Genomic DNA, 12,262 nt, shown 5'->3' with positions numbered 1-12,262 from the left:
CTGCCTGTTGGTAAGCACTTTGCTAAGTGATGATCTGATGTAACTTAGGTAAGAATCGAAGACCTTTTGCTTCCTAGTGGTTGACCTGTAATACATTTATGGCAGATTTACAGGTTCCTTCATGATCTCTGATCTTGCGATGTCTTATTAAATCATGCCCATTGAATGTCTTTTTTGGTATAAACTGTGCAGTTCTGAGACCAGCACACCTTCAGCGCTCCTCTGTTTTGGCGCTCCCTGATTATTTTTGGTCCCCAGACACACCAGTATTTCGGATTTCCTGCTGGGGAAATAGATGGCTTTCACGCGAAGGAAAATACATGTACATTAGTGAGAATCCATGTTAATATATTTCACCTCTCATCTGTGAAGTTACTCAACTGTTACATTGTAAGAACAGCTTCCATTTTTTCCTATTCGCTACATATTTAATGTAGTGTAGGTGTTTAGGATCTATTAAGGATGGCTTTATTGATCCTGTCATTTCCACAACTCGCTGATCCTCAGTAATTACATTAATCAGAGCTACACCCAATGGCACACTCCCCTGAGATCCATAGCTTAGACTCCAGGTAAAATGTGGCAGCGCAGAAATGCAATATCCAATAACTGTCCAATCTCAGACGGAGTAATATGTTGCTAATTAATGGATTGCATGCTTACATTTGTCTTTTTTTTTTTTTTTTTAAAGTGATAATTACATTTTCCTCACCAATACTTAAGGGCAGTTAAATGAGGTGTTTCATTTGCCCATAGTTATTATTCAGAGTGAAGTGCCTTTATTTGACTTGTTATGGCCACAAACTTGTTACGGACCATTCTTATGCATATCCACGTGGTAAAAGCATTGGCAGTCTGTAGGCTTCTAAATACGGAGATGGAGCTTACAGCGCAAACTTAAAAAAATATAGATCATTCGAGGTTATTTCTATCATTGTGCGTTTATATAATACTGACACATTTTCTGCAGTGCTTTACAGAGTATAAAACCCAACCGACATCACAAACTGCTTTTCAGCAGAGCTTACAAGCTAATGTCCCTGCCAAAATCTTTGGCTGGATTTGAAGGAAGGCAGTTAAAATATAACTGTAGTGAGAGGTATATGAAAGCTGCCATATTTATTTCCATTTAAGCAAGTCCAGTTGCCAGGCTGTCCTGCCGATCCTCTGCCTCTAATACATTTAGCCATAGACCCTGAACAAGCATGCAGCAGATCAGGAGTTTCTAACATTCTTGTCAGATCTGACAAGACTAGCTGCATGCTTGTTTCTGGTGTCATTCAGACACTGCTGCAGCCAAACAGACCAGCAGGGCTGCCAGGCAACTGGTATTGTTTAAAAGGAAATAAATATGGCAGCCTCCATACACCTATCACTACAGTTGTTCACTCTAGCAAGTGTCAGAGTGTTACACTGAAGCTAAGTACCCACGCGAAGATGTATCAGGGATACAGTGCTGACGAATAATAATTCCCTTCACCGCTCTCGTAAACGCAGTAATTTGCGTAGGAGTTATTTAGACATCCGAACAATCGCCAGTCCAGTGATCCGTCATGACAGTTGTTCAAGACGAATGATCGCCGCGAGTGGTCACATTGGCAAACTTCATTTAAAAATGTTGTTGTTATACGATGTTGCACGATATTGTTAAAATGATCGCTTGTCATGTCGCCCGAAAAATTGCATCATGGATATGGACCTTTAGCCATGGTGTCACCAAATGTTAACATCAGTGAATGTAGAGCTGAAGTGCAGTGCAGAAACTGCCCCAGCATATGTAGCAAAGACCATAATAACAGTGTTAATTAAAATGGATTTATTAAAATTAACCACTTTAGGACCATAGGAACCCCCCCCCCCCCCCCCCCCCCCCAGTGACCAGGCTATTTTAGGCCTCTGCAGCCTTAAGGGCTCGGTGGGCTCTGATCACTCATGCAGTGTATGTATGTATGTGCATATATATATATATATATATATATATATATATATATATATATATATATATATATATATATATATATATGTGTATGTGTATGTATATGTGTATGTATGTATGTATGTATGTATGTATGTATGTATGTATGTATATATATATATATATATAGATATATAGATATATAGATATATAGAGATATATATATATATATATAGATATATAGATATATAGATATATAGATATATATATAGATATAGAGGTACTTATCCGTTAGCCGGGCGCATCCGGCAGGTGACGCTAATTACTATTCCCCCTCCAGGCCGACATGGATAGTAGGGAAAGATGTAACTCTGGTGGAATTTTGTCGCCACCTAGAGGATGCGCCCGGCTAACGGATAAGTATATATATATATATATATATATATATATATATATATATATTTATATATATATATATATATAACCTATTTATTTATTTTTCCCACCCTCCCTCCGCCATCCAATAACAGCGATCGGCTGTCATAGGCATCAGCCTATGAAAGCCGATCACTCTTGAGCCTCTATAGGGGACAGCCGAGTGACATGGCTGTCCCCAGTACAGCGCTACCGTAGATCGCAGCGCTGTACAATGTAAATAGACAGCGGTTTCGCCGTCTAACAGTCTCCAAGCGGCGATCGCTACTGGGAGACTGATGACAGAGCAGAGAACTATTATTCAAGAGGAGATGCGCGCGCATTGACGCACACGATCTGCAATGCCCCGCCCCAGGACTCCACGCCAATTAGTGTTGAGTGGTCCTGGGCTGCCACCCTCCCGACACCAATCGGCATTAGGCGGTCGGGAGGGGGTTAAACTTTTATCTTTATAATCAAAGGGAACTTTTAAGAGGAATACAGAGGCTCTCATCTTCATTCATTCTCTTATAAACCATGCCAGTTGCCGACTTCTGTGCTGATGCTCTGCTGCTAGTACCTTACGTCACTGGCCCAGAATGAGGATGCAGATCAGATGCTTCGACTCTGGTCTGACTCCACTGGCTGCCTGTTTGTTGCAGGTGTGTGAATCCAACTGACAACTAAAGCCAAATACTCAGCATGACAGTCAGGCAACTGGCATTGCTTATAATGGAGTGAAGTATTCTTCTCACTTCAAGTTCCCCTTAAAGGATACCTGAGACAACGAGAAGTAAAAGTTTTATACATACCTGGGGCTTCCTCCAGCCCCCTCCACGCAGATTGCTCCATCGCCGGCGTCCAAAGGCTGCCAGATCATTTGGTAGCAGCCCTGTGTTCCACGGCCAGTTTGGCGTACTGCGCATGCATGCTCGCCACCGGAAGCGTTCTGCGTAGTACTACTGCGCAAGCGCAGAATACTACAGGGGAGCAAGACGGGGGCTTGGCCACACTGCGCCTGCGCCAACTGACCCCGGAGAATATGGATGCTACAGGAGGATCTAAGAGGCTTTAGATCGCGGCGAGAGAACGATCTGCATGGAGGGGGCTGGAGGAAGCCCCAGGTATGTATAAAGCTTTTACTCTTATCGTCTCAGGTACACTAAATCTAAACTCAGAGCTTCCTTTCAGCTTCAGCATGTGGCAAAAAAAGTCTTCATTACAATTTATGGGAAAAAAAATACATGAAATGAAGATTTAACGTAGTATCACATTTCTGGGAGCACTGAAAGGGTTAAGCCACAGTGTTTCCTGTACAGACAGCCAGGACACTCTGATTCACAGCTGCTGGAACCTTCAATCTAGCTAAACACAGAGCACAGTGCAGTGAATTTGGTTTAGCAACTAGATGTGGAATAAAGAATTTTCATTGGGTGCTGTGCAAGTTTGGGTCTACTTTTAGACAAATTTGAACATGTAGTGAACAGAAATGTTTGAAAATGTCTATTACAGTGTAGAAGGGCTGAGAACAGAGGGGACCTTAAAGAGTAACTGTCAGGCTGCAGAAGCTAATTTAAACCTCTATTCTCCTGTGTTAAGGTCCGTACACACGCCGGACTTTAGGCAACGACGGGTCCGTCGTTGCCTCCCGCTGGGTGGGCGTGCCAGCGACAGTCCGGCGTGTGTACGCTCTGTCGTCAGACTGATACGGCTGTTTCTGAGCGATCCGCCGGCGTGTGTACGGACCTTTAAACAGTTTAGAAGGAAGCCCAAAAGCAATTAGTGAAGATAAAAATCTCAGTTACCTTTGATGTGTGCTTATCAGCAAGTCTGTTATTCTTAAGAAGACGCAAGCCGCATACCATACTGCAAAGCATTCTGGGGCTCTCCCCTCGGCTGCTAATGAGACTTTACAGCAGCTTGTAATCGCGTAGCACTGATAAATCTCGGGCAGACTACACTGCAGGAGTCAGCTATTGTTCCTAGCCACATGGCTCATTAATATTCACTGCACACTGTGTTATTTAGTACAAGCTTATCTGTGATCAGGAAGCAGGCAGGACATGAGGACACATTTGACAGAAAAACATGGAGCCTGCCATGAGCTGTCAGGAGCATCTATCTCTGCATATACTATATACAAATTCTGTGAAATCCAAACGTGGACAGTGAAATGCATATGTAATGTAAGTACAGCCAATCTTTAGCTACTGATATATGTGTTTATTTTCTCTGAGACCTTATACCTAACAGCTCCTCTTTAAAGTGGGCCCCCTCACTTTGAACTGAGGCGATCATGAGCCAAGTTAAAAGCCTTTATTACTTGACAATTATCCCCCCACCCTTTAGATCCCCTTTTCCCTGTGCAGATCCCCTTTCCCTAAATACTCATTAGATCCCTTTAAGACTCCAGTAGTGAGATCATTCTGGAGCTCCTAGTCCAGGTACTGCTTGCTTCTAGGATGGTACTGGTCTGGAGTAGTTAGGCCTCCTGTACTCCCAGTATGGGACACTGTCAGAGCCTTTTTCCGTCTCCTGCCTGTTGGGAGGTTTGATTTAATTCTGTAGCTCTGCTAAATGCATTCCCTCCTACTTCTTGAAAGGGTACCATTGTGGTACATGTGCTACATTTGATTGGAAGCTAGTGCATTTCCCTAGTTTGCATTTTTCCTGTTGATATTTCCTGAAACTTTTATTTCACTGCAGGTAGTAAAACCTCCGATTCTCCTTTTTTTTCTCCTTAGAGATGGACATGACTTGCTCTTGTCCTGTGGACAGTAGGATTCAGTTAGAGGAGATGGATTGGGAACATGGTACGTACATCATTTATATCTGTGTAAGAATTCTTACTTAGACTAGGTTCACACTTGTTTTAAAAACGTACAGTATCCGTGGCTCAGTTTTTTTTGGCCGGTCTAAAAACAGAGCCACGGATACCAATGTTAAAAATAGCATCCTTCTTAAAGGGAAGGTTCAGGGAGGGTGGGTTAAAAATAAAAATCAAATTCCACTTACCTGGGGCTTCCTCCAGCCCGTGGCAGGCAGGAGGTGCCCTCGCCGCCGCTCCGCAGGCTCCCGGTGGTCTCCGGTGGCGCGCCCGACCTGGCCAGGCCGGCTGCCAGGTCGGGCTCTTCTGCGCTCCAAGGCCCGGAACTTCTGCGTCCCACGCCGGCGCTCTGACGTCATCGGACGTCCTCCGTGCTCTACTGCGCATGCGCAGAACTACTGCGCATGCGCAGTAGAGCACAGAGGACGTCCGATGACGTCAGAGCGCCGGCGTGGGACGCAGAAGTTCCGGGCCTTGGAGCGCAGAAGAGCCCGACCTGGCAGCCGGCCTGGCCAGGTCGGGCGCGCCACCGGAGACCACCGGGAGCCTGCGGAGCGGCGGCGAGGGCACCTCCTGCCTGCCACGGGCTGGAGGAAGCCCCAGGTAAGTGGAATTTGATTTTTATTTTTAACCCACCCTCCCTGAACCTTCCCTTTAACTTTAAAAAAAATGGATCTGGCTGCGTTCAGGTGGATCCGCTTTAAAAACCTGAACAGACGGTCCGGATTTGCAGCATATTCCCGGACCGTGATCGCTCCCGCATACACGGAGGGGTAGTGAAGGAGGGGCAATGTACAAACGGATCCCCCTCTACACAGGCAGTTTTGGACACAGAAATGTATCCATTTCTGTGTCACAGCCTGTGGGTGGGGAGGGGGCCGCATGCTGGAGAGGGTAGCAGCCAGGACGGGGGTGACAGCGATCGGCAGGGAGGGGGGTCGCCCCCCTCGCCTGACTCCCCTGTCCCCACTCCCCCTCCAGCTATTTGTGCAAAATGTGTTAAAATGTAAAGTATGCGGCAAGCGGGGAGCTTACCCTCTCTCCACTTCCTCCGCGTCACTTCCTGCAATGCCGCCCTCCGAATTATAGAGGCCGGCATTGCAGGAAGTCAAGCGGTGAGCGGAGGAAGAAGGTAAGCTCCTCGCACGCTTCCGCTATACATTTTAACAAGTTTTGCACAAGTAGCTGGAGGGGGAGCGGGGACGGGGGACCCAGGTGAGGGTAGCAGCCCCCCCCCCCCCTGTACCCCGTTACTTGAAAAGCTCTTGCTAATACAATACAATGCAATGCTATGGGTGTAATCCCACTTGATCTGAGCGCTTTTAAAAATGTCATATAAAAACACATTGAAGTGCTCTTGGTGTGCACCAGCCCTTACTACCTAAGTGCTTTCCGGTACCTTTTAGGTGTTCCCCAACCCTGTCGTCAAGGCCCACCAACTGTGCATGTTTTGTGGAAATCCACACAGGTATGTAATCAGCTCTGCTGAGACACTTATTACCTCACCTGTGCATGTTTGTGGTTTTCTGCAAAACATGCACTGTTGGTGGGCCTTGAGGGCAGGGTTGGGAAACTCTGTTTTAGGGGACAGATACCAGAGGATGTGTTCATTTTAAATGAAATTGAAGTGAGAGGGATATGGTGGCTGACATACTTATTTACTTTTAAACAAGGCAAATTGCCTGGAAGTCCTGCTGAGTCTCTGCCTCTAATACTTTTAGCCTTAAAACCTGAACTTTATTTGGAGGCTGCCATATTTATTTCCTTTTAAAGGGAACCTGAGGTGAGAATAATATGGAGGCTGCCATATTTATTTCCTTTTAAGCAATACCAGATCCCTGCTGCCCTGCTGGTCCTCTGCCTCTAATACTTTCAACCATAGACCCTGAACAAGCATGTAGCAGGTCGGGGGTTTCTGACAATATTGTCAGAACTGATAAGATTAGCTGCATGCTTGTTTCTGGTGTAATTCAGTTCACTACTGCAGCCAAATAGATTAACCTCCTCAGCAGGGCTAAGCAGCCGCCGAGTATTTCTCAGCCCCTGGTGGGCCGATTTGCACGCTTTTTGCTTTGTTACACGCAGCTAGCACTTTGCTAGCTGCGTGTACAAGCCGATCGCCGCCGCTCCGCGCTGATTTGCCGCGTTAGAGGCCCCTCCAGACCCCTTGCGCAGCCTGGCTAATCACCGCCAGGCTGCGCTAAGGGGTGGATCGGGACTCCCCCAGACGCCATGACGTCTGACGTCATCCCGATCATCGCCATGGCGATGGAGGAAGCCAAACAGGAAATCCCGTTCTGAACGGGATTTCCTGTTTGCTCTGATCGCCGGAGGCGATCGGAAGGGGTGGGGGATGCCGCTGCACAGCGGCTATCATGTAGCTAGTGCTAGCCTAGCTACATGATTTAAAAAAAAAAACTCAGGGGAGGTTAATCAGCAGGACTGCCAGGCAACTAGTATTGGTTAAAAGGAAATAAATATGGCAGCCTCCAGATCACTCTCACCTTGGGTTCACTTTAAACTATACCAGTTGTCTGGCAGTCCTCCTGACAGTAGTGTCAAACACCTGATTTGCTGCATGCTTGTCCAGGGCTAAAAGTATTAGAGGCAGGACAGCCAGGCAACTGGTATTGCTTCAGGTTCCCTTTAAGGAAAAAATATGGCAGCCTCTATATCACTCTTGGTGTTGTCTTTATCCTCTAACTCAGATAAAAGAGATTCAGCACTGAGGGCTCTTTTCCACTATGAAATGGGATTCCAATCGCGTTTCAATTTCCACCATGCGATTGAGCTACTATACTCATTATAGTACAGCTCAATCGCATACAAAACGCGGCAGGACGACGATTGCGCTTTGACCAAAATCGCATCGCAATCGGATCGCACTAATGGAAATTGCTGCTGCAGCTGCCATTAGTTTAAAGTACCTTGCGATTTGTGATCAGAATCAAATCGCAGGGTAGTGGAAAAAGACCCTTAACAAGACTATTAGAGATAGGGATCTGCTAACAATGTCACTTCTATGTTCTCCATTTTACAAAATCTGATCAATTCAAAAGTGGTAAATGCGGGTTGGAAATCTGTAAAATGACAATCGGGCAGATTGTCACTTTATAAATACTGTGATGACAGATTGTTGTGGTGTATTTCAGCTGAAATGTGCAATCATAGACAAGGGGCTATCAAGTTGAAAAGTGATTCTTATCCCCTCTTTTATTGAGATCTGAAAAATGGTGTTATTTAATGTTTTAATTTTGTAATAAACAATGCCATTTGCCTGACTTCTGTACTGATGCTCCGCCTTGAATACTTTAAAGGTGTGTACACACTCACTACTAAAGAGGACAGGTCCGTCAGACCCTCCCGACAGTAGTGCGTGTGTATAGTCTGTCTGCAGACTGATAAGGCTGTTTCTGAACAATCCGCTAAGCGCATCGTTCAGAAATGGCCTTACCAGTCTGAAGACAGACTATACACACGCACTACTGTCGGGAGAACGACCGCCCAGCGGGAGGGTCTGATGGACCCATCGTTCTCTGTAGTAGTGCATGTGTACACACCTTTAGCCACTGGCCCCGAATAAGCCTGCAGATCAGAGTCTGTGACCCTGGTGTGACTCCACTGGCTGCATGCTTTTTGCAGGTGTGAATCAAAAACAACTGAAGCCAAAAGCTCAGCATGACAGCCAGGCAACTGGCATGGTGTGTAAGGGAATTAACCACTTAAGGACCAGGCTCTTTTTTTCCTGATCTGTCCTAAATGGGCTCTCCAGCCCACAGCACAGATCAGGTTTGCAGCATGGCGATCAGACTCCCCTCCCCCCCCCTTTTCCCCACTAGGGGGATGTCCTGCTGGGGGGGGAGGAGGTCTGATCGCCGCCGGCTATCTGTGATTTTGGGGGGGGCTCCTCAAAACCCCCCTCCGCAGCGATTTCCGCCCTCTCTGCCCTTCCCTCCCTCTCCCTTACGCTGTGGGCTGCGCAGGACGAATATCCGTCCTGCGCCGCCTAGTATAGGTTTCAGCCTATCTCCTTTAGCGCCGTATGATGTAAACTTTGGGGATTTCTTCCCCGCGTGTTTACATTTAGCCTGCGAGCTGAGGCTCTCAGGCTGTTCACGGAGACACCCTCCGTGAACTGACATGGAACGGCCGTTCGAGCGACCGTTTCCATGGTAACACCACTTCGACCTGCCAACGCCTATCGGCGTTAGGCGGTCGTTAAGTGGTTAAGATAGCAGCCTCTGTATTCCTCTCACTTCAGGTCCCCTTTAAAAAGAGACACTGAAGCGAAAAAAAATAAAATTATGATATGACTTGGTTGTGTAGTATGGATAATTACTAGAACAATTCATAGCAAAGAAAAAATGATCTTTTTATTTTCAGTTTTTTTTTGTTTTTAGCATTGCATCATTTTCTAATATTTGCAGTTTACCCACAACTCCGCATTCTAAATGATTTTACAGAGCAGGCCAGTGAGCTATTGACCTGTCCTCTGGAGAAAAAAAAAGAAAATAGTGACTGACAGTTGAGGTAACAAGCTTCAGAAGACAGAGCTTTCTGCGACTTTGAAAATCAAGTAGCTTAATGGCTCTTTTGCATAGATAACAACTGGAGTTTAACTCTTCCTGTTCTGAAAACAATATAAGACTTATGTCTCTGCTCCTAATGTTTTCTTAGTTGTACTACACATATAAATAATATAATTTTTTTTTCACTTCAGTGTCTCTTTAAGTAGGCAGAACTATCCCTGCCAGTCCCTGTTGTGGAAGACTGTTACCGGATAATAGCATTTCCAGGCACACATCAAACTTTTATTAAACTTGTTCAATTTTTTCTTTTCCTATGCAGATGAGGAATATTACTACTACACCTGCCGCTGTGGAGGAAGGTATATTCTTGCTGAAGGTGATTTGGACCAGAGCTCCCTGGTGAACTGTGACTCTTGCTCACTGATTATAGAAGTCTACAGGGACAGCCAAGAGATAGGGTGATAAAACAGAACATCTGCAGCATGGAATCCTCTACACAAATACAGATGGATCTGGGACTGAAGTTATATTTATACTGTATACATATTTATATTCCGATTACAACCACTAACCAGTGGTGAGGTGGGATATGGTATGTAAAGAATGAGCAGGTATAACTTGGAGGTGAGAGGGAAAAAAAATGGTGAAGTGAGAAGGTTAGATTGTAATGACTAGGTCAGAGCCTCTCCACATTGGCAGGTCTTGTGTGGTGTTCCCAATATGCTCATGTAAGGGCCGGTTCACACAGATGTTCAACCTGCTTGAATTGTGGTGCTTGGAGTTCGTCAAACCATAACTTCCAGAGGGGGCTAAGCTCAGTGCTTTTGGGTCCCCCTGTGTGGATCAAAACAGTGTATACCAAATAACGGGAGCCGATGGCAAACGCTTCTCTGCTCTTTTGAAGAGCTAAACACGTTGGCTTGGAAATGCTGTGTGAACCAGACTTGAGGCCTGGAAGCCACTAGCGGCACTTTTCTGAGCACTTTATGATTTGAAAATCTCTTGCCAAGTTGATGCTATGGTGTGATCCCACTATAGGGATGTGATTTTATAAAAATCCCCCATAGCATCATATTAGCAAGAGCTTTTCAAATCGCTAGCGCTTAGAAAAGAGCTGCTAGTGGGTCCCAGGCCTGAGTGATTGTGAAAAAGTTCTCCGAAAAAAAGAACCAGTGAACCAACAAACAGGGTCATGTAGGCATGATCAATGAGATGCAAATAATTTCTCCTTGCATTCAGATTTTATGTGGTGTGTAGCCTGAACTTGGACTGATACAACAGACAGGACATTATTTTGATTGGTCCAATTTCAGGTTGCATATATAATTTACATGAAATTTGAATGCAAGGATAAATTTGCATCTTAATTGATCATCCATATGCTACGTACACACATGCGACAACGATCGTTCATTGAGAACGACGAACGAACTTTTAATTGATGAAAGAACGACCTAAGTAAATTAGTTTTAAATTATGTGTAACGATCTGATCGTTAGAACGAACGTTACATCACGTAAAGCAACTATTGCGCTTGCGCATAAAAATGAGAAGTTTCATGGAGAAATAGCGAAATGCGCATGTCAAGCCTAGTACAAACGACAGTTTCCAACGATGTACTACTTTTGCAAACGATCGTCGTTGGTAAAAATCCGCCAAGCTAGATCGTTCGTTTTTAACGATCTAGCTCGTCCGTCGTTAGACTTAATGATCGTTGGTTGCTTTTTTTTTTTAAACGATCGTTGTTTGAAACGATCGGGGAACGATCGCTTCAAACGACTATAGTCGCATGTGTTTAAAGGATACCACAACTGACATGTGGCATAATGAGATAGACATGGGTATGTACAGTGCCTAGCACACAAATAACTATGTTGTGTTCCTTTTTTTCTTTTTCTGCCTGAAAGAGGTAAATATCAGGTATGTAAGTGGCTGACTCAGTCCTGACTCAGACAGGAAGTGACTACAGTGTGACCTTCACTGATAAGAAATTCCAACTATAAAACACTTTCCTAGAAGAGAATGGCTTCTGAGAGCAAGAAAGAGATAAAAAAGGGGGAAATTCTTATCAGTGAGGGTCACACTGTAGTCACTTCCTGTCTGAGTCAGGACTGAGTCAGCCACTTACATACCTGATATTTACCTCTTTCAGGCAGAGAAAGAAAAAAAGGAACACAGCATAGTTATTTGTGTGCTAGGCACTGTACATACCTATGTCTATCTCATTATGCCACATGTCAGTTGTGGTATCCTTTAAGCACCTATACCCATGGCCCTGTTAGTTGGTTTGCTGGTTCTTTGAACCACTTTTTCATACCCACTAAGGTATTATGAGTCATGAGTGTTCAAAGATCAGTGGGAGTCCACAGAAAAGCTACTGCAGCACACATTGCTGACAAACATATTGCAGTCCTTTAGAGAAGAGTCAGAATCATGTATAGAGTGGCGTTCCTGCAGACTGGTTGGAGTATCCATGCTGGTTCCCATCTACTGCAGAAAGCACCAACAACTCGAGTGCTAGAAGGTGGCCTGATGTGATTTTTTTTTTTCTTTAGACATTGCAGCTGTTATTTTGAC

The 12,262-nt window shown here is 45.0% G+C and overlaps 1 protein-coding gene across 6 annotated transcripts in view; it reads left to right on the top strand.

Annotated features, from left to right (window-relative positions):
- The window catches only part of DNAJC24 (DnaJ heat shock protein family (Hsp40) member C24), a 177,234-nt gene extending 165,746 nt beyond the window's left edge, over positions 1-11,488 (top strand). For all 6 annotated transcript variants that reach the window (XM_068260487.1, XM_068260485.1, XM_068260486.1 and 3 more), the window contains 2 exons: positions 5,074-5,142; positions 10,005-11,488. In XM_068260487.1, coding sequence (XP_068116588.1) covers positions 5,074-5,142; positions 10,005-10,147 — 212 coding nt within the window. In that variant the 3' untranslated portion in view covers positions 10,148-11,488. The remainder of the gene's footprint in view (positions 1-5,073; positions 5,143-10,004) is intronic.
- The last annotated feature ends 774 nt before the right edge of the window (positions 11,489-12,262 follow it).

This window comes from Hyperolius riggenbachi, chromosome 11 (genome assembly GCF_040937935.1).
Source record: "Hyperolius riggenbachi isolate aHypRig1 chromosome 11, aHypRig1.pri, whole genome shotgun sequence".
Taxonomy (NCBI): domain Eukaryota; kingdom Metazoa; phylum Chordata; class Amphibia; order Anura; family Hyperoliidae; genus Hyperolius; species Hyperolius riggenbachi.
The sequence above is the reverse complement of the archived record's forward strand: the minus strand, read 5'-3'. Positions and strand labels throughout refer to the sequence as shown.